The sequence below is a fragment of the Nymphaea colorata genome, chromosome 8 (genome assembly GCF_008831285.2).
Source record: "Nymphaea colorata isolate Beijing-Zhang1983 chromosome 8, ASM883128v2, whole genome shotgun sequence".
Lineage (NCBI taxonomy): Eukaryota > Viridiplantae > Streptophyta > Magnoliopsida > Nymphaeales > Nymphaeaceae > Nymphaea > Nymphaea colorata.
Genome location: NC_045145.1, coordinates 17,128,737 through 17,148,423, shown reverse-complemented (window position 1 = coordinate 17,148,423; position 19,687 = coordinate 17,128,737). Strand labels below are relative to the sequence as shown.

Sequence of the window (19,687 nt, the reverse complement as noted above, 5' to 3'; positions counted from 1 at the left end):
CTTGTTCTAGGGGAGATCATAAAATACAGGTCATTTTTTTTTTCTATTTTCCAGTGATGGCTACACGCATTCATTTCTCTGATCACAAGGTAAAATGAACCGCTCTTCTTTTTGTAGGATTTAGCAACTTGTTTCAGAAAAAGGTAATTTGTAGTCACTGAATTTCTTGCTTGAATCTGCCTTTTTCTTTTTCTTTTTTCTGAACGACAAACTTATCTGAAACTGTGTTCATGACCATGGATTTGCCATATTTTTATAGAAAAATAATATGTGGTTAGGCCCCTAGCCTAGACCCAACCCACTTGACTACAATCTACATATGATGAACAGAACTCTTTCCCAGAACTCTGTACAAAGTACCGACGCTTCTTTGAATTCTGTGCAAATATAAACACGCAGAATGTACGGGATAACATGCTGATCTATTGAAGATGCGCTTTTCCTTACCACCGTCAAAGTAACTATGGTTAAACATGACTTAACAAAGAAAATGTCAGATATGCCCTCTGTAGCCATAATTTAAAAAACCTGCCCCGCTACCACGGACGTTTATTAGCTTAAAGATAATAACGAGGCAGTCAATGGACTTGTAGTAGTTTTCACTCTCAAGCCGGACAATATCTCTGTTCTAATGGCTAACGACCACTGTGCCCGCAGAAGGGAAGAAGATAAAAAGTAAGTGACGTGATGTCACCAAAAGTGTAATAACAGGTCTGATAGAGATGAAGACAAAGAGACCTCAATTTCAAAGCCACCTAAAACGTAACACCGAAGCCCCAAAACCAGATATGAAGATTTAATGGTTTCCGCAAGTTTCTTTAAACATAATGTGTTTATCGACAAGCATATCAACAAGCCGGTCCCTTCGGCGAAGCCGCGCGAGTGGTTCAAGTAAAACGTTTAAGAGCCATTTTTATAGTTTGCTTAATTGTCGGATATGATTTTGTAATATTTTTTTAATATAGCAGGAAAGGAGGAACTTCGTTGGTTCGAATAAAATCCAACGTTCAATGTGAATCCCGATTCAAGTAGTAGATGTTAATTTGAATCCCCAATTCAAGTAGTTGGATCTAATAAAAATACTCGCATACTAATCAGATGTTGATCTAATATAGGACTTTCCTTACCAAATTTGATAAATATTCGATCTTGGAAAATTCAGATATGCTCTTGTATTTTGTATATTTGACTTGGGTTAGGCAACTTCACGTTATGATATTCCATTGTCACAGGAGGAATACCGCAATAAATAGCCTTCTCTGTCAAACAGTAGCCAAACAGCGGGATATGATGCTACATCATATTGGTTGTAATATATTGACATCCCTAAATTTAGTTTTAACGTGCAGAAGATTTCTTTGTAATATCATTCACCTTATTGGCTAGCACTCTACGGACATCGCAGAGGCACATCATTTTTCTTTTATACCTTCTTGGAAGGTATAGTAGGAACCAACAATAATTCCGTATAATGGACAATTTCATTCAAGAAATGCATCAAATGCCGAAATGTCATCTGGCACCATCAAGGTTGATTGGAATCTGAAATCTGAATTCCAAAGCAGTATGCTGAAATCCAACGCAAGTCGGAGACAAGTCCATATGGATATTGAAACTCTGCTAGCAAATATTGAGACCAAACCTGAAAGCTCAAGTAGATGCTAATGGAGTAAAATAGGCCGAGACGTCCTGTTCCACATCAAAAGCCCATACAGGATGGCTTTATTCCAATCCAATATAAGAACACCAACACAAATATAGGCCCATATGTTCGGTCTGAAAAAGCATCCAATTTGTCATATGATTCATAATGCAAATACTGCATCAGGTTGATCAACCAAAATGCAGATGCGAATAAACGAACAGAAAAAACTACTAAAGTAACTCATATCGATACAAGACCCTGATTTTAACTGGTAAATGTCAAAATTGATGAGGATAAGAAACATAATTTGTTTTAGTTTCATGCTGGCAAAAGCAAAAGCAAAAGCAAAAAAATGGAGACAAAATAAAAGAAACAATTACATGACCCATCTCTCAAAAATGTACAGACCAAACTATTCACATATTCCAGAAACTTCTAATCTTCTATACAATATGCAACCTCCTATTTTATTGGTGACAGGTGTATAAGATTTTTCAACGCCAACAAGATAATCATCTGAATCATCTACAGGTTTTCAACATAGAGGACATCACGTGCATGACCATGCGAACGTTGTTGACTTCATTAGGAGATGTCAACGTTGCCTTTTGCCTGACCAACATTTGGTATACTTGTTCAAGAATTGGCCGAGCATGCATCATGATCAAAGCGTCAGATGGATTGAGTGCCATTGCAGCTTCCGCCACCCATGACAATTTTTGAGAGGTATCATTACCAAGATCGCAAGCAAGTTGCTGCACAAGAGATAACAAGACTCCTTGACTCAGAGGCAACGGTACAGTGGACAAAATCCCTGGCAGATCAACCTGTAAAAGTAACCAAGCAAAACGGATCAACTAGCAAGTATGCAAACGTAAGGGCAATTGTACTTCTTCAAAGATGACATTTTGGAAATAGAAGCCAAATCATGTGAAAAAGAACACACTGATGCTAAGCATCTTATAGATAAAATGTAAGCAAACTGTGACTAACAATCATGCACAACGAGTTATTCAAATCCATGCCTTTTCTGCCAACATACAAATGCCCTAGCAAAATGCAAGCATGCACTCCCAAAAAAATTCCTGGAGGAAAAAAAGGAAAGAAAGAAAGGATACAAGAAAGGAAGACCACAGCCAACAGCTATTGACATCTTTTAGGAAGGCAATATGATCCACCCGGCTGCCCTCCATGACAAGTAACCGGGACAAAACATAAACATGGCATAGCCAATTTGGACATGCTATTATCAGATCAATATTTCTCTCAACGATCAGACCAGTGTACATATCTCAAGATTATTTACCTTCTTTTTGTTTATTTTTTCAGCCTAACCAACCAAGTCTTGAGCAAGTAATAGTGCCCAGATTGCAGCAAGGTGAATTAGAATTGAACTGCACTGTTGCATAAACAAGGACACAATACTGTCGAATGCCAAACATTTCAAAAAGGCTGATTCTATCTCCATTAATACAGTGGACACTCCTGGTATTTCAGCATCAGAGAGTTCAACGAACTTGGTTAAAATTTTTAAGATCCCTCAGTGGAGCTTATGAGCATTCAATTCAAACAATATAGTTAAAAACTTAAAACACCTAAGCTTAGAGGGAGCAAAAAGGTAATGTTATTCACGAATCATATACGTCATTCTATTTCATGTAAATATCTATATATACTTTTGTTTCATTTGACAAACTCTGATCTGAACAAAATTTGGTCGCAGTTTTGCTGAATTAAACCTGCCATAATCCTTGAAGCTTTGAATCTTGTTTATCAGTACTTGTACAAACAAATGTTTCTCAGCATCTAAACTTTGTTTGTTCTATAATTTACATATAATCACAAAAAAATTACGGACTAAACATGTCCTCTTCATTATCAGAAAGTAAATGGTATAGACTGACTGGAAGATGTCATAATAGAAAAAATCATACCTGAGAGCATAACCAAGAAACAAGGGAGAGATCTGTCCTCTGGAGAGCTGCAACAAATGCTTCCTCAAATTTGTGCTCGGAGACTAGCCTGCCTACTTCCTTGGTGGGATCAAGACGTGCCTCCACCTGTTCAATGGCAGTTGTCAGTATGTATCAGCAAGTAGCTGAATACTACAAAAAGATAATGCCAGAGGATTTTTTTTTACTAAAATTTAACAAAGGCAAGAGTACAAACAATAGAAAGTTAAAATGGACACCATAAACCTTGGGGCCATTGCTGACTTGTGCACTACCAATCAGATCCATTACAGGGTTAGTACTTGCAACTGCAAAAGCCAGAATCTTCTGCTGACCATCAGCCACTTCATTATTTAAAGTTTGAACAGCAGAAGAAAGTTTGCTAATTCCATCCTGGACAAGGAAATAGCGTATAAGCATTAACATGGAAGGTGAACTATGGGAACCTAACTAAGTGATCATTATTCAGAAATTCACACCAATATTACATCGCCATTTGACAGAAAATGTAAGTATTCAGGGAAAAGATTTGAAGGGATAAATGTATCAAAAGAGATAGTCAAAAGTTACAGAAAGAGCAAATAGAAATGAAACAAATGTGCTTTAACTTATGAATAGAACATGATAAACCAGCAACAGTGAATAAGAACTATGGTAATCAGAGAATAGCAAGAACAACATTCAAGAAGAAAAAGAGAAGATGGTACTTTAATCAAGCTCAAGAAAACTCCAATGAAAACAATAAAATCGGGAAAAGAGAAACACATACCAACAGTCGAAGTAGACAAATTGGCATAAAAGTTATAAAATTCATAGTTACTTAATGTACACCAGATGCAGAAGAAACTAAACTCAGCATAATGGTTCAAGCATATTATTAAATGAAAGTATGATCATTTAGAGAAATTAAAAAATCAGTTTGTGGTTAGTGGTTACTAATTCAGGAGTAAAACATCAAAGTTCCATAAGAGAACTGTGAAACCAAGAAGGTAAATGTTAGAGACTCAATAGAATGATAAAATCATGTACCCTCAAGCCAAGTGCAAGAGTAGCATGTGTTGATTCAAACTGCTGCTGGATGTTAGCAATATATTCTCCCATCTCCTTGCGGCAAGTGGCATCAACCTGCTCAAACATTTTTTTGCAGGAAACCTCAAATGCCGGAATCAATGAATTCTCCAAAGTTGACCTTAAGGCATCCTGCATATTTATTAATCATTTATTAGGGACAGAAACCATATTGCATTAAAGAACAGAAGAAGGTTCTTTTCTAAACAATTAGATAGAGAAAAACAATACTTTCAGTAGGGATCAGGAGAAGAGAACATCAATATCATTAGCATAATAAATGTTACAGGAATATTGAGTAAGAAAAATCTGTATGCGCTTTTGTGCTGCTTAAGTATGGAAATTCGGGCATTACTTGGAGAGCTTGCTTGACGGAGGTTTGAAACTGTGCCTGGATCAGTTTCAATAATGTGGTTTCGAGTTTCAAATAGAGAGACTTTTCTAGCTGGCTCGCTGCCTTATCACCAACCCCTTTCTGCATCACAAGCATCATTAATATCTGGAAATAATAGTCACCATTAACAAGCAACTGCAAATGCATCAAATCCAAACCTGAAAAGAATCTGCAACTGCAGAAGGAATGGTTTTCTCAAGAACAGATATAATAGCTTTGGTTATATTTGGACTAATAGCAGCAATTTCTTTTTTCAATGTTTTATCCATCATGGCAGGTAAGTCTTTATTGGTAATATTTGATATCAAGGCTGTCATCTGCTGAAGATGATCTCGTTCAATCTTCTCATGTTTTGTGTTCTCCTCTAAAATTCGAGCCCACATAGCATCAAAATTTGCTTTTATCATTTTATCTATTTGACGGCCTAGGGCTGCTTCAATACGTTTTCCTTCTTTAGAGATAGGGATTGTGATCATTGCAGCCATTTGTTTCTGCATTTCCCTTTGCATTGTTATAAGCTGCAAGTATGTAAAAAGTTCATAAATCAGCATATAGATATTAATTAAATGAAATAAGGAATATACAGCACAAATTGGAGAGACAAATATAAGATTCTAAATTTACCTGGTTAAGCGGATCCTGCATTGCGAGAATCTGTGCACAAGCAGCCTCTGCAGAAGAGCCCGAGCTGCTACTGGGCTCACCAACTGAGGAGTCCGTAGAGTTGAATGGGCTAAGATTAGTCGAACATGACATTGATGGTTGAGAAGCCTTCAATTTATGCTTCTTTATCTTTGTACCTGTGGGAGGTGATGGTGGAACTAAGCCCTGTACAGATGTTTCAGTGGATTTTCCAACAACATCCTTTGCGGGACCCTGGCTTTCAACACAACTATCACGTGAATGCTCTTTCTTATCCACTAGACCAGAATCTTCCACTTGGGGAGCAACATTCAGTTCAATTACTTCACTAAGTAGGGGACGACACTCAGTGGCCATAGTACAGGCAATTCCAGCTTGGGAATAAAAAACTCTCTCTCTTTTATCCACCATAAGAATGGGTGTCTCTTTTTCAGGTTCGGCTTCCACCTCTTGACTCACTTTTTCACCTCTACCAACAACCTTCAACTCCACATCTATCTTCTTAACCTCCTTACTATGGGTATCTCTTTCTTGGGTTCTATCATCCTGAATCATTGGCCCCTCTGTTTTAAAATCTTGTGAAGCCGGAGTATTCTCATTTGACGTACCCATAGCTAATATATCTGATGGCGTAATCAAGTATGTGGGGATATTTTTTAGATCAAAAGTAACAGATGTACCTGCCATCACAGGCTTATTATCTTCTGCTGACTCTAATGGTGCACTTCCACCAATATCATCTTTGGACGGACCATCAGACAAACTGACAAGAGTACTCTCTAACTTCCCATTATCCAAGTGATTTTCAGTAGGTGAAGCTCCCTGTTCAAAGCTTTCTGGCGCGCTTCTATAACCAGCTAACCCTTCTGATATACCTGAATTTGGAGGCTGAGTTAGGGACTGCCTATGAACATTATCACCACCAGAGCTTGCAGGTAACAGGATATTTTGTTTTGGTTCTTCCTTAGTGACAACTGAATCAGGCACCTCTGATGATCCACATTGTGAACCAGCAGATGCATAGTCAGGACTGCTCTCATGAATTGGAGATTTAGTTCCTACATTAACTGGATCTCCTTGCATAGAACCAGTAACAGGAAAGCCATCAGAACTTGAAACCCGAGGACAGGTTGGAACCACATCTGAGACCACACGCTCCAAAGGTGGTGGCAAACACAGGGCTAAGTCCAGAGCATACTGCTGAATGGCCTGTGTTTGAACGCAGTAAATCTGAATAATGCACTCCCTCTCTGACAGAGCTACACTAGTACCAGTAAGACTAAGAATCGGCATTGTAACAGTAAACTCTGTTATGTAATCCATGCGTGTAGCAGCTGGATTTGGTCCATACTCTACATGGATAGCATATATAGCATTTTTTTTAGCATTTGCCAGCAAAATAAGACCAGCATGAGATAGCACTACAACTTGATTGAAAAAGGCATTGTCAGCATGGGATTCAGCAGAACTCTTCAGCTCAAGTGTTTGCACGCACTTCCAATGTTCCGCCTCGCTATGCAAAAGCCAGCCCTCTTCACTTGCTGATGCCCAGATTTTCAACTCACGACTGAGAGGACCCTAAAAGGGAAAACTGAAAGTGTAAAAGCCAGAACCAAAAGATGAACTGCAGATCAAGATTAAAGAGAAACTGATATTCCGATCGGGCTTTTAAGATAGCTCGAGCTACCAGCACATATATGGAATCATAAGTGCAGCTGTGGTCATTGTTTCACTCATACCACCATATAGCTTTTTGAATTTGTTTAACGGCTTATATTTATAATGCTCACCACCCAAAAACAACAAGATTGCTATGATGGCTCCGAGTAGACAGAAGTAAAAGGTTTCTTTTGGAAAAGCACGTTGGATCCGTCAGAAAGCTAACAATTTGTCCCAAGGTACACTCCCTGGTATTAAACTATTGATCTTTTGAAAGTCTTAAACCAACCCCTTAGCCAAGTCAGCATAGCTCCCATTGAAAATAGAAGGGACAAATTAATAGAACATTTTAATCCAAGTCCATTGCAGGTTAAACTAATAAAACATTTTAATCCAAGTCCATTGCATATAAAACAGGGATGGAGATCATATTCTCTAAAAACAGGCAAAAAACTGTACAAGGATATCTGAAAAATTCACAAACATAAAAAAAAAAAACAATCTAAATGTTAAGGGAGAGATATATCAATTGTTATAGATAAAGACATTGCAAGATACATGGTTAAGACAGAAACCATCCTCCAATTTCTGAAGAAATTTACTACTTAGCTCCACTTAACTAGTGACCAGTATCAACTTTGATGCTCGTGGCCAGGCAACCTTCGCAGCCAAAGAGAATGAGATGGAATTTAACTATAATCATAAAGAACATAAAATTTACTTGAAACAAAACATGCTCTTTGATAACATAAAGATAGTTGCCACCAGCTAAATGTTGCAATGGCTTCAATAATAGATAGCTTGGATATGCATAAGCCATAAAGTGTTGAAATAACAGAACTCATTACCGATGTGCAAAGAACAATGTGATCAGGGCGTTCAGGTGCGACTGAAAATGTTACTGAGTTTACTGGTTGACCATCATGAGGTTTCAGCACTGCAATAGGTCCTGATTTCCTTTCTCCCCAAATCTTCACCTGTGCCATTTTCAAAAGAGAAGAAAGAATAAGAAGAAGAAGAAGAAAACTGCCTACTAGATTCATAGTATCAGATAATTGTAGTACCTAGCAATAAACGACACAAGGTAAGAATTGGAAACTTGGAATGTGTATCCACAACTATAGCAATGAATACATCAACATGAAGACCATAAAAATGTGAGGCCTTCTAGGTATAACATAACGAATATGTGAAGAAAGACAAGGTGGTGAAGTACTAAAATGTTTATTATAAGCCGCATTTGTTGGACCAAATCAAGATAGGTATTGCAACTTAACTGACATATTTTAAGAATCATTTTTTTTCTTCAAAATTAGAAAAAAACATAATCCAGAAACATATAAAGTTTTAGAAGTTTATCTTTTGAAAAAACTATTAATATTAAGAGAAATTAAACAACTACCAACCAACCATAAACTCAGAAATAAAATGGTAAACAATTGATCCTAAACCTCTGTTGTTTTATATCATTTTCCATTTTTCCAGACAAAAATCTAAAACGTTATTATTGCAAGAAATTCTTTGGTCCCTTCCAAGCACTCTAAGTATTCAGGATACCCTCTATATGCACACATTAGGCCATCCTTGAGGCTCGAACATACTGGACTCTCTGGTAGAAAACTCCTTTTCATATATTCAAGATTTTTTTATGGATCCAGAACCACCGGCATGCTATACATTCTCTTTTATGGCTACTAAAAACAATAAATTAATACTCCACAAAGAAATGAATAAAGAGATTATATTCGCTGTGACTACTCCTATCAAATGAAAAAATAAGTTGACCTATGTAAAACAAAACATGACCAAAGATACTAACATTAATACATCTTTAACAGTAATAGGAGGTGTTCAATTAGTCAGTATCACATTTTTGTTCCACATGGTGAAGTATGTACCAACCGTGCCATCTTTTGATGCTGATGCCAAACGAGATGACATCCATTGGCATATTGACAAGTCTGTAACATCACCATCATGTTTGCCAATGCAGTAGATTCCATCAATGGGCTTGTCAAGTGGGCACCGGATTAGTTCCTCCTCTGAGAAGAACTTTCCCTTTGTTACTTTCATTGTGTCAATTCCAAAGACAGAGTTTCCAATACCAACCATCAATATTTCCTGTTAAGTAACAGCATCTAGGAAATGGTCAGTGGCATTAACAAGAATAAACATACAAACCATCATTGTTATTATTCATCAGAGTCAACATACTTTATCTAGATAAAGACTTCGAATTTCAGCTGCTGAGAAAATAAAATAAGTCATCTGCCAACGATACATATAAGATAATTTCCACTAAAGGCAGATCTCTGATACGTACTTGTTTATGAGTGTGCCAGCATACACGTGGATGAAACAATTCCCTGTCTCCAACCATTTGTATGGCTAAAATCAGTTTACCAGTTATCTGCGACTTATCCTCCTCATTAAGATCTTCAGTAATCTTCCAAATGAAAACCCTACCATCTCCACTAGCACTGCACAAACCAATAATTGTAAAGATCACATTGGAATTAATATTGAATGTGAATTGAGTATAACAGACATTAGCACAAAGGATGAGACACCTGGCCAGAAGATGAACGTCCTCAGCAAAGAAGGCCATATCAGTGACCCTCTAAAACAAAATAAGACAATGTTACAGCGTCAGTATGCAAAATTAACTGAAAAATAAATCAATACTAACTTTCTTATATTAATTAACAAAAGAGTGGGCTTCTTAGCATATGGAGATAAGATTTAAGAACTGATGCTTATCAGGTAACAATTACAAACATAAAACACCATGTGACATCTACTTCCCAATGATCAGGAAGAGGCCAGCAGCTACTACCAGCTTAACTTGCTTATCAAAGAAGGTAAATGAGATTGTAAGACATATGCAGTTGAACTAATTTCGGAGCAAAAACGCTTTCTTTCTTGTCAAGTTATCCCCCAACAATACTGGATTTGACAATCTTTGGATCGCTTAGTCAAATCAGTTAAATTCAGCTTTCAAGACAACAAGGCGTGCACCCAACAAAATTTGCTTCACAAAGGCAACTACTAAAGATGAGCAAACAATAATCAAGCAGTAGATTTTCATTTCAAGTGAGCACTCTTTAAGACAGTCAATTTGTTGGAGAAGCATATATCAGCTGAACCAATATATAATCCTAAGCAAAAAACATCATATCAACCCAAGTTGAACGCACAACGTGAATCAAGCACGTCACGGAAAGAATCCAAACTAACCTGCGAATACCCACGAAGCAAATGCCGAGATGCAGTATTTATGTTGAGCACACGAACTGCACCAAGCTTCAACCCGTAGCATATATATGTTGCATTTACAGCAATCTGCCTCCCAATAACAAGTCCGGGATCTGAACCGTACTTGGTAATTGGATTAACTTCCAATTGGGGCTGCACTTCACCAGGAAGCCTCTCATCTATATCATAGACCATATGGTCGCAACTGATATGGCGACCCTTTGGTAGCTTACAGCTAGGTACTCGACTAGGGGTTGCCAACGGAGGCGGACTGGTAAGACTAAGAGGTGGAACAGGAGGAATCGCCGGGGTATTCGCACGCAATTGCGGGTAAGACTCAGGTGAAGAAGTAACGCCCGGAGGAGAAAAATCCGGGTTGATTGGCGGCACCACGTGATCGCCTCCGGACGATTGGGTTCCGAGAAGAGCCATGAGGCGGGCGCCGGGATTAGGGGCAGGAACACCAGAAGAAGGGAGCTGGGGAGGGCTTGCCTGCGGTTGTTGCTGAGGGAAAGAAGGGGGGATAGTGGGAAGGGGAGCATTGCTGAAGGGTGGTCTCAGCGGAGGGTGAGCATTCTGAACTGTGTCTGGCGAGTAATGCATATAGGGGTGGTATGGTGAAGTGTGGGGAGGATAAGAGAAGGGTCCTGGCTGAAAGTTTGAGGTGTTAGCAAGTTGGGGAGAGGTGTAAGAAGGTGAGGGCTGGGAGGCAGAGGGTGTTATCTCATACCCAGGTGGAGGACTAGAGGTAGGGTTAGGGTTTGAAAGATTACTGGTTTTGAAGAATCTCTGCACGTCAAAGCCACCACCAACTTGGTTTTGGTTCTCGGAGGAGGCCATGGTTGCCCTAAGACAGAATCACATGCACCACTGACACGCAAAGACCTAGATGAACAACACGAGAAGGAGAATCGAGGTGGAGAAGAAAGAACGAAGGAAGATGGATCCTTAGAATCCTGTAGACAGATGAATCAAGTGTTGAGCAGAGTTGAAGAGCTTAGTCCGAAGCAGAAGAAGATTTTTAAGACGCGAGGTCCTTCACCCCTCCGAAACTATTTTTGGCAAACGAAAATACAGGACTAATGAGACGACAACAGCAACAACAGTAATTACAGTGAGAACTATAGTCGTAGAACAGAGGATGAAGGGGGCGCGAGAAAGGGGATGAAGGTCAAGGAGAGGGAGTTGGGGGCTTGTGAACAGATGGAGGGGAGCTTTCCTTCAGAAATGTTCTGGCCCCAGTCCTGAGCTGATTCCAGTGGTACTATATGCTAATGATTATGCGACTGTTAGAATAACACTCCTGTTATAAAATGGTCACTTTCTACACAGTAGTCGGCAGTCAAATTTCCCAGAGAAATTATCAGATTTCCTTTCTTGGCAGCAGCGGCAAAGCTTCTATTTTTCTTTTCTCGCCTAAGCTTATCACAGCGATATTGTAATGATTCTTGCACCGTGAGAAGATGAGTTCTACAAGTTCATAAGTGAACCCAAGTAGCAATTTTTCCTGCTTCGGACATAGCAGCTCTCTTTAGGCGGTAAGAGTTGATGTGGACCAGCAAATGAGAGAGTTCTACGGGGTGTAGAAACATCTATCACTAAGAAAGAGGCAATGGTAATTATGGTACGTCAAGTTACCTGTTAGGCCTCCTGCATGATAGCGGTTAGGTCTCCCACATGGAAAGCTGTCTCTTCACTCTCGAGACAGAAAAAGAAAAGGCTATGCCACAGCTTTGCAGTATTAATTTAATGTCAACAACCTGTAACCATTTCTTTACTGAATAAACTTTAATAATTCCTTCAAACAATATAAGATTATCTTATACACAGTCATCGAGAATCATTATTTGATTAAGGTGGTTGAAGTAAGAAACTTCACGTACGAGAAACAATGGGCATATACCTGAGATGTCAACTTCTTTTGTGCCAATTCGTGCGTTGTTATGGCAATAAGTTCCAAAGAGTTGATTTGAAGATTAAAAAAGTGATAGGATTAGTGTGAGTTTGTCTTCAGGTTGGAGTTTACACAGTTATAACAAAAAATGAGAAAATCTGCTCATGCTAGTCAGGTCCAAGTTTGGTGTTACGGGATCCAACTCTTGATCCGATTATGTAAAATTTGATTGTGCTGAACTTAGCAATGCTTAGACCATGGATCAATTCATATCCTAGATAACCAGATCTTTAGATCCTCATTACTTTTCTTTCCCTGGCAAGGATCATAAACGGATGAGGGTGGCCAATGTATAAGAAGAAAGAAAAAAAATCCAAGTACTAGTTTTTTTTTTTTAGATGCCAACGTGCCGGGTCTCAGGTCTCGCATCTTTCACTGTCAAGAAACTCCAATATGTGCAAAAGTACATGAGGGATGAGGTGTGAGTAGTTGGGCAATGGTTTGGACGAAGCAAGAGAAAGCAAGCAAATGTTATTCGCATGGTCCCATATATACTCGCCGAAATTGTAAATTGGTGAGGATGGTCGCCTATGTATAAAAGGTTCAAAAGCATGAGTAAATAGCAGTGTTCTCTGCAGGGCAAACCGGCAAAGATGAGTGGAATGTTTATAAACATTGTTGGACTGTGAACAATTTGAACTCTGATCTGCAAGAGGCTGGGGAAGCATTTAAAAGCATTTAAGTATAGTTGAAAAAGATGGTGGATCAAAGTCAATGTTTCTCCATCTGAGTGTAGAGAGAGAGAGAGAGAGAGAAAGAGGTCAAATGTTTGGCATTTACCTGCAGTTCAACAGCAATTGGGTTTGTCTTTGAAGAGCCAAAAGAAAACACATATCGTGTTTTTCTCTTATTTGAAAATTTTAGTTGCATGTGCTTTCTTCTCTTAATTTTCTCATCTTCTACAATTTTTTCTTCATGTGATTTTTTCCCTACTCTCAATATCATATAATGAAAAATGTGGTTTCTTGCTATCCTCAAATTTAACGTGCCATAAATCTATAATGTGTAGACTCTGTGTGTGCGCCTGCACCATGCATTCTTTTGACATGTCTTTGTTATACTACAGTGTGATTTTGGTACGAAGACAAAATACATTTAAGTGAATATACACTTGGGAGTTAGCAAAGTTGTTTGTTTAGTCTCCTTTTAGCACGATTTCATGTGTCTGTCTTCATGGTTCCTTTCATGGCTTCTTGGATACTTTAAATTTCACCTATACTTTCTTTTTAAACTTGATTTCTCGTTCAGCTACCATTTGTCTTTATAGGCCAAAGCATGAAGACCCAAACAAATTGATTTATAGTTAGCTTCCACTTATATTGTAACTAGAGACATATCATTACCGCCTTCCTTTGGATGAGAAGGATGCAACTTTGGCACTGACGATTGCATGAATCATTTACTAATTTAATTCCTGGAAGTATAAACGAAAAATTTAGGCCAATAACGAAAGCATTTTGCTTACGATAAACACTTCCACGAAATACTCTCTAAGTGGAATCTTTGTTTCGTTTACTGTAGAGTGCATTTGGGTAATGTCATGAAGCATCTAAGAGGTAAATTTTCAACTGAGATAGGGTAAATTTCTCTTAACATAAAAAGATCTGCATTTTGAGAAATTTGTCATGTTTGTATGGGTATGATTAAATTGGCATCCCATTTTCCCACCTCCAATGTTGGCTGCTTTTTCCAACTTTCAAACATGCTCAAAACCGTGTATGAGAATGGTGGCTTTGACTAAAATACAAATACTTTTAAGTTGTGTTTGATTTCTCACGGATCTGAGACCTGAGACCGAGAGGATTGGTTACATTGTAAACAGTAGCGGAGCCACATGCTAACTGGTGCGGGCAATTGCCCACACTAGTCTCTTAAAATTTCTTTATTTTTAAATAGGCATCCTTAAACATTTATCCTTATCTATATATAAGTGCCCTACCAAATATAAGTATTGGTAAACGAGTACCCCTCTAGCCAATTTTTTTGGCTCCGCCACTCATGGTAAAAGGGGGCTTGGACCTCAAAACCACAAAATATGAGGTCCACGTTATCAAACACAACCTTATAGAGAGAAACTCCATGCCATGGAAATCCTCTCAAAACAAGTCAAATGCCAAGAAATGTTTACATGAACGAGGGAAGCATTCTCACTTTTGAACTGCTATGTGTAATTGGCTCTTAGTGAGTGGACCTCTATCAGAGATGTCCACTTCAAAGATCAGAAGTGGGCCGGCTGCAGTCTTCCACTTACAGAAAAGGATGTTGTGGATGATATTTTGGGCCTAGGCCGCACCCAGTTGTGGAGTTAAAAATCCAACCAAACCTGGGAAAGCAGAAATATATAGCCTAGCACTTTAAATATAAAAAAAATTGATATGGAATAGTTTCATAACTAAGATCTTGGAAAAGAAATGATGATCATATATACCTGAATTTTTTACTGTGTTGTCTGATCTATTATATTTTTTAGATATTGAACTAAGCCAATATACTAAGGCGACTTTTGAGTGGGTGGGCCGTGTCTCAAACTGCACTTTTGGGAACATCCCAACTCAAAAGCTGCAGGTGCTTGGGCACTGTAAACACCTCAAATTTTTCACATGAACAAATGAGCACTTTACAGATGAGATTTTTCTCTTGTCTACAGTCCGAAGTTCAAAAAATTTGCATGTAAACATGCACTCAGTCTTAAAGTCAAGTAGCAAGTCAGGGGGCTGTGCTCTTTGAGTTCACACTCACCAAAACGTGCTTTCACCCTAAAATCAAGTGAGGAAAGACAGAGCCATCCACTTTGATTACTTTCTTCACTTGATTTTGATGGTCAAGTAAGTTGTGAATTGCTCTTTACCTTGTGTTTGATTTTGATGGTCAAGTGAGGAGAGACAGAGCTCTCCACTTTGATCACTCTTTCCTGCTTAACGTCCCTCTTACTTGTGATGAACCGGATCTCTTCGGCATATTGAGATGAAGAGAGAGCTACCATTTTAAGATTATATTGAGATGAATAGTGTGGAAGGATCGAGGTACATGGAATGCCGATAGTGTTGTACCCTTTTGAGCTCTCAGACTCATACGCCGGCTTAATCTGCGATATACCAATTTCATTAGTTCTGTTGTTTAGAAGGATCCATTCACAAGTCTGAAAGAGCATTACTCTGGCAGTTCTTCATCAATTGCACATGGATGTCGTTGGATTACACAAAAACCATAAAAGTAGAAACGAAGAAGATGTATAGAAAAGATTTTATGATATGATCAAATTAAAAACTAAAAGTTGATTTTTTCAATTTTCATAAATGTGATTTACACATATGATTTGTTTTCTTCTATGTCAGCCAGATCATAGAAAAAGTAAGTGATGAAATCATCTGAACCACTTTTTTGAGAAGGCACTCTTTCTCTTGAACATTTGAAAGATGAGGCAGTTGGAGATTTAATGCCCTAAGTAGCCTCTTTACTAAATTACCGAACGTTACGTATTTGTTCTCATGAGCATATGCAATATTTTTTTTTATTTTATATTCCTTTTTGTTTGCATTCCAATTGGCCATATGCAAGAATTTCTATGGACATTGGTTTGCAGTCTGCATCCGGAGTTTCCCTGTTGGAGAAAAAGGAGGGGAAAAAAAAAATCCCCGCATTCCCCAACACAAGTCCGAGATCCAGCCTCTCCCGTTTGTGTCAGAAGAACATCCTCATTGTGCTTCACACCCCAAAATCCTGCTACCCATCTGAAGGTGAAGAAGAAAGAAACAGAGCCACCATGTGCTGCTACCCAGGGAAGATCTGCAGGCTATGCATCTGCTTGGTCATTCTGGCCATTATCATAGGGTTCGTGTTTGGGTTTGGGATTTTTGCTCATGGTTTCCAGAAGATCAAGCAGTGCATCAACCATGGGTGCAGCAGCAAGATGCAGATATATTCCCCAATAGTGCCTCCTCAAGGCTACTTTCGTTTCCCTGGAGCCCCTGTTTACTATCCTTAGCTGTGGATTCTCTCTTTTCTTTTTGGATTTTTTGTGTGCTTTTCCCTTTCTTCCATCTCATTTTCTTTTTCTTATTCGCTGTGTTTTTCTAAATGGGTGTCCTTGTTTTAGTTGATTGATGAGTGTAACTTTGTTGGTTCACTGTAGCATCTGTGGAAATTGAAGGACTCGAGTCCTTCTTCTCCTCTGTTTTTTCCTTTTTAGACATGAATTACGCATTTAAAATCTTCAATAGGGACGTTTCCTTGCGAAAAGGTAATGGCCGGGAAGCCATTTAACATGCAATTGCCTTTCAGAGATTACAACAGTGTTTCCTTTTATCTTTCTGTTGCTAATGTGGTATTATCCTTCTGTTCTTTCTGTTCTAGCTTCTGCATCTAGTGTACACTGTTGAAAAATGTCTCCCTTTGGAGCTCTTGTGGGTGGTGTGAAAGATATATCCATGAGTTCGATAAGAAGTTTGGGTTAAACCCTTGACGGTATGGTGGATTACTCTGAAATAGATGGTTTAATAGCTGTCAGTTTACCCAATTTCCTAAATTACTGAGTGCCAATTACCATTTTTTGGGTATCGTGCTCCAGTTCCAGTTTGGGCTTCAACACCACTTCCTGTCTGAAATGCACGAGACAGATGCCCTTTCATGTGATATGAAATTCTTGAAGCGGAACACCTGGGCTTACATGCCAGTGATGGATTCAACCAGGAATCAGTTTCGCCTTTCCCTAGGAATCCAACAAACCCTTTCTTTCCCCCAACGGTTATGAGCTGAACAGGCCTGTTCCCTTTCTTTCAGAAAGGAAAAAGATTTCTCAGCATTTTCCTCTTGGGTAGTTCCTATCATGTAATGCCAGTCCTTTACCTTGTGATTCGAGACGAAGACTGAGGAACGCCATTAAGTTATCCATTCCTGATCTTCGTCCGAACATTGGAGATGTGAGATTTCAAATGTGCAGAAAAACTAAAGGGCAAGGAGAACTTTGGTTCTCCTTTCGAGATGACATTAGTTACAGAACAGGATTGTTGTCTAAATAACCAACTCTACACAGTTTGGGTTACTATCTGATAAGTTCCTGCTGGGCTGCCACAAGTGTGTGGACATCTCTTGAACCGTAAGCCACTTCTTTTCAACTCTACAAACCAAACATAACTTTCTGCGGAAAGAATGTTCAGGAATGGTGTTTCCTTAAATGGATGTTGTTGATAGAAGGGGTTCTGGAAAAGGATCTCGAGTCTGATAGCAGAGCAAGCTGTCCTTGAAGGACCTTTCTGCACGTGCAGAAGAGAGATATCATACTAGATTCACACTGCATGTCCTGGACTGACAGGTAACCGGCTAGAAGGACCATGGTCACTGTTGATCTCTTTACCTATTTCATGCAATCTGCTCATTGGATTTAGTTTTGCCTTTGCTGTTCTGAACTTCATAAGGAAATGTGATGCATATCTTACAGAGTGAACTTTTCTGTAAATCTAAGAAGTCCCGTTTAGATGACACTGAAATGATAAAAAAATTACTGATTTTGATGGTAACGTCAGGTCCCCTCATAGTTTTGGCATCGGCTAATTAAACAGCCATGGATCACATATTGGAACTGTCCAAGGTTCGGGAAATTGGACTGAGACTAGAGATGCCTATGAAGGCTTACTCTTCGTCTGTAATCCCATAAACTCTTCCAGGGCGCTTATTTGGATCATGGTTATCAAGAGAAGTGGAGAATCATGCCCTTCCTCAAGATCCTTTTACAAATTCAAAGTTGCAACATTCTAATATGGAATCTCCTTTGATTTTATAAGATGTTGCATCGTCCCAGTTGACAAATGTTCAGCTTTACTGCGCCTGCCCTCAAGATAAGTCCTTTCCCTAATTAGTTGTACGTTTTTTCTTTTAAAATGAAAGTGATAGTGATTCTGCGAGGGCATCTCACTATATATGTTAAATCATTCTGTTCCCTCACTCTGCTCAACCGAGTACATCTGACCATCTTCTACAATGCACATCAAAGTGCCTCTAATACTCTGCCAAGCAGTTCTCGTGTTATCCCTGTGTTGGGACCAAGCCTGCCCTAGGCAGGTCCTAGTCCTAAAAGCATATCCTAAGTGCTGCATTGTGGGTACTAGACTCCTGAATTTTCTTCAGCCTGAAGACCTTGAGTGTAACTCGCTAGTCAAGTAGATGGAGCACTTGTTGGTTTGGAACCAGCGAATACACTTTTAAGAACTATGTCCAGAGAAATTTGATGAAACAAAGTAAAGGGGCCGTTTAGTTTAGTACTAATGTTTTATGAATCTATTTCAAATTTAAAATATATTTACAAAAAAACTTGAACGGCCATTTGACATTGGAAACAATGTATGAGTGTTTCCTGAATCTCCCTCAAATTTGAAGTACATTTATAAAACACCAACACACTGTTATTAATGGAAACAACCTCACAAGGGACGTATGGCACCATGCAATACCTTGCAAAGGCAGTTGACGTGAGGAACACAATATGACGCTATATGAAACACAACCTCCAATTGCCGTTCCATTAATTTGCCGGTAAAGAAAAACTCATTTTTGTGTTCGTTCTACCCAAGTTGTAACGTGCATCAAACGCCCTGGAACTTCACGAGAAAATTGAATTGGAGGAACAGAAAACTACATAAGCCTTGGAGAAAATCGATGGGCCAAAAGCAAGCAGTTGCTTTTGTGATTGGATCGATGTGATTAGTTTTGCTTCGGGCTGTGAAAAGCGATTCATTTCACATGAAAAAGCGGAAATTTAACTCGAATTTTATTTTATGGTTTATGAAATCTTATTTTCATATTCATGAAACATATCGCCGTCACTTCCAAGAATAAAAAAGAATCTTACATTTAAAATATATGTTTTATTCGGGTGCAGATATATCTAGTTTTGAGACACATATATATATATATATTAAAGTATTCAAAGTTAAGCTGAGTACGACATTATTATGTCTTGTAAATTAAGCGTCCTTTTGTATTTCTCTTTTGCGTCGTGGGAAGAAGGGAGGGTCAGGTCGGACCGAAACGACCGAGCCCAGGAGCTACCGCGCCGATCGATCGAGCCCAAGCGTGTCTCCAAACCAAACCACAAATGGACCGAGTACGATTTTGTACATCCC

The 19,687-nt window shown here is 38.8% G+C and overlaps 2 protein-coding genes across 2 annotated transcripts; one reads left to right on the top strand and one right to left on the bottom strand.

The window, feature by feature from the left end:
- Positions 1 to 1,904: 1,904 nt before the first annotated feature.
- On the bottom strand, positions 1,905 to 12,007 carry LOC116258628 (enhancer of mRNA-decapping protein 4-like). The gene is made up of 12 exons (XM_031635885.2): positions 10,598 to 12,007; positions 9,931 to 9,980; positions 9,684 to 9,840; positions 9,263 to 9,481; positions 8,209 to 8,337; positions 5,684 to 7,279; positions 5,218 to 5,577; positions 5,021 to 5,140; positions 4,627 to 4,797; positions 3,844 to 3,990; positions 3,580 to 3,705; positions 1,905 to 2,472 (listed from the first exon to the last, which is right to left on the bottom strand). Exons 1-12 carry the CDS (start codon positions 11,453 to 11,455, stop codon positions 2,167 to 2,169), a joined length of 4,239 nt encoding a protein of 1,412 aa, XP_031491745.1. The 5' UTR covers positions 11,456 to 12,007; the 3' UTR covers positions 1,905 to 2,166.
- Positions 12,008 to 16,118: 4,111 nt separating this feature from the next.
- Positions 16,119 to 16,859, top strand: LOC116259193 (uncharacterized). The gene has a single exon (XM_031636879.2). It carries the CDS (start codon positions 16,135 to 16,137, stop codon positions 16,552 to 16,554), a length of 420 nt encoding a protein of 139 aa, XP_031492739.1. The 5' UTR covers positions 16,119 to 16,134; the 3' UTR covers positions 16,555 to 16,859.
- Positions 16,860 to 19,687: the final 2,828 nt, after the last annotated feature.

What these genes read in the sequence shown, in the direction of transcription:
- LOC116259193 (XM_031636879.2), top strand. Translation starts at nt 16,135, where the DNA reads ATGGACATTGGTTTGCAGTCTGCATCCGGAGTTTCCCTGTTGGAGAAA.
- LOC116258628 (XM_031635885.2), bottom strand. Translation starts at nt 11,455, where the DNA reads ATGGCCTCCTCCGAGAACCAAAACCAAGTTGGTGGTGGCTTTGACGTG. An exon ending in CAGCATCAAAAGATGGCACG is followed by an intron (nt 8,338 to 9,262) that starts GTTGGTACATAC and finishes AAAATGGCACAG; the next exon opens with GTGAAGATTTGGGGAGAAAG. An exon ending in ACATTGTTCTTTGCACATCG is followed by an intron (nt 7,280 to 8,208) that starts GTAATGAGTTCT and finishes TTTCCCTTTTAG; the next exon opens with GGTCCTCTCAGTCGTGAGTT.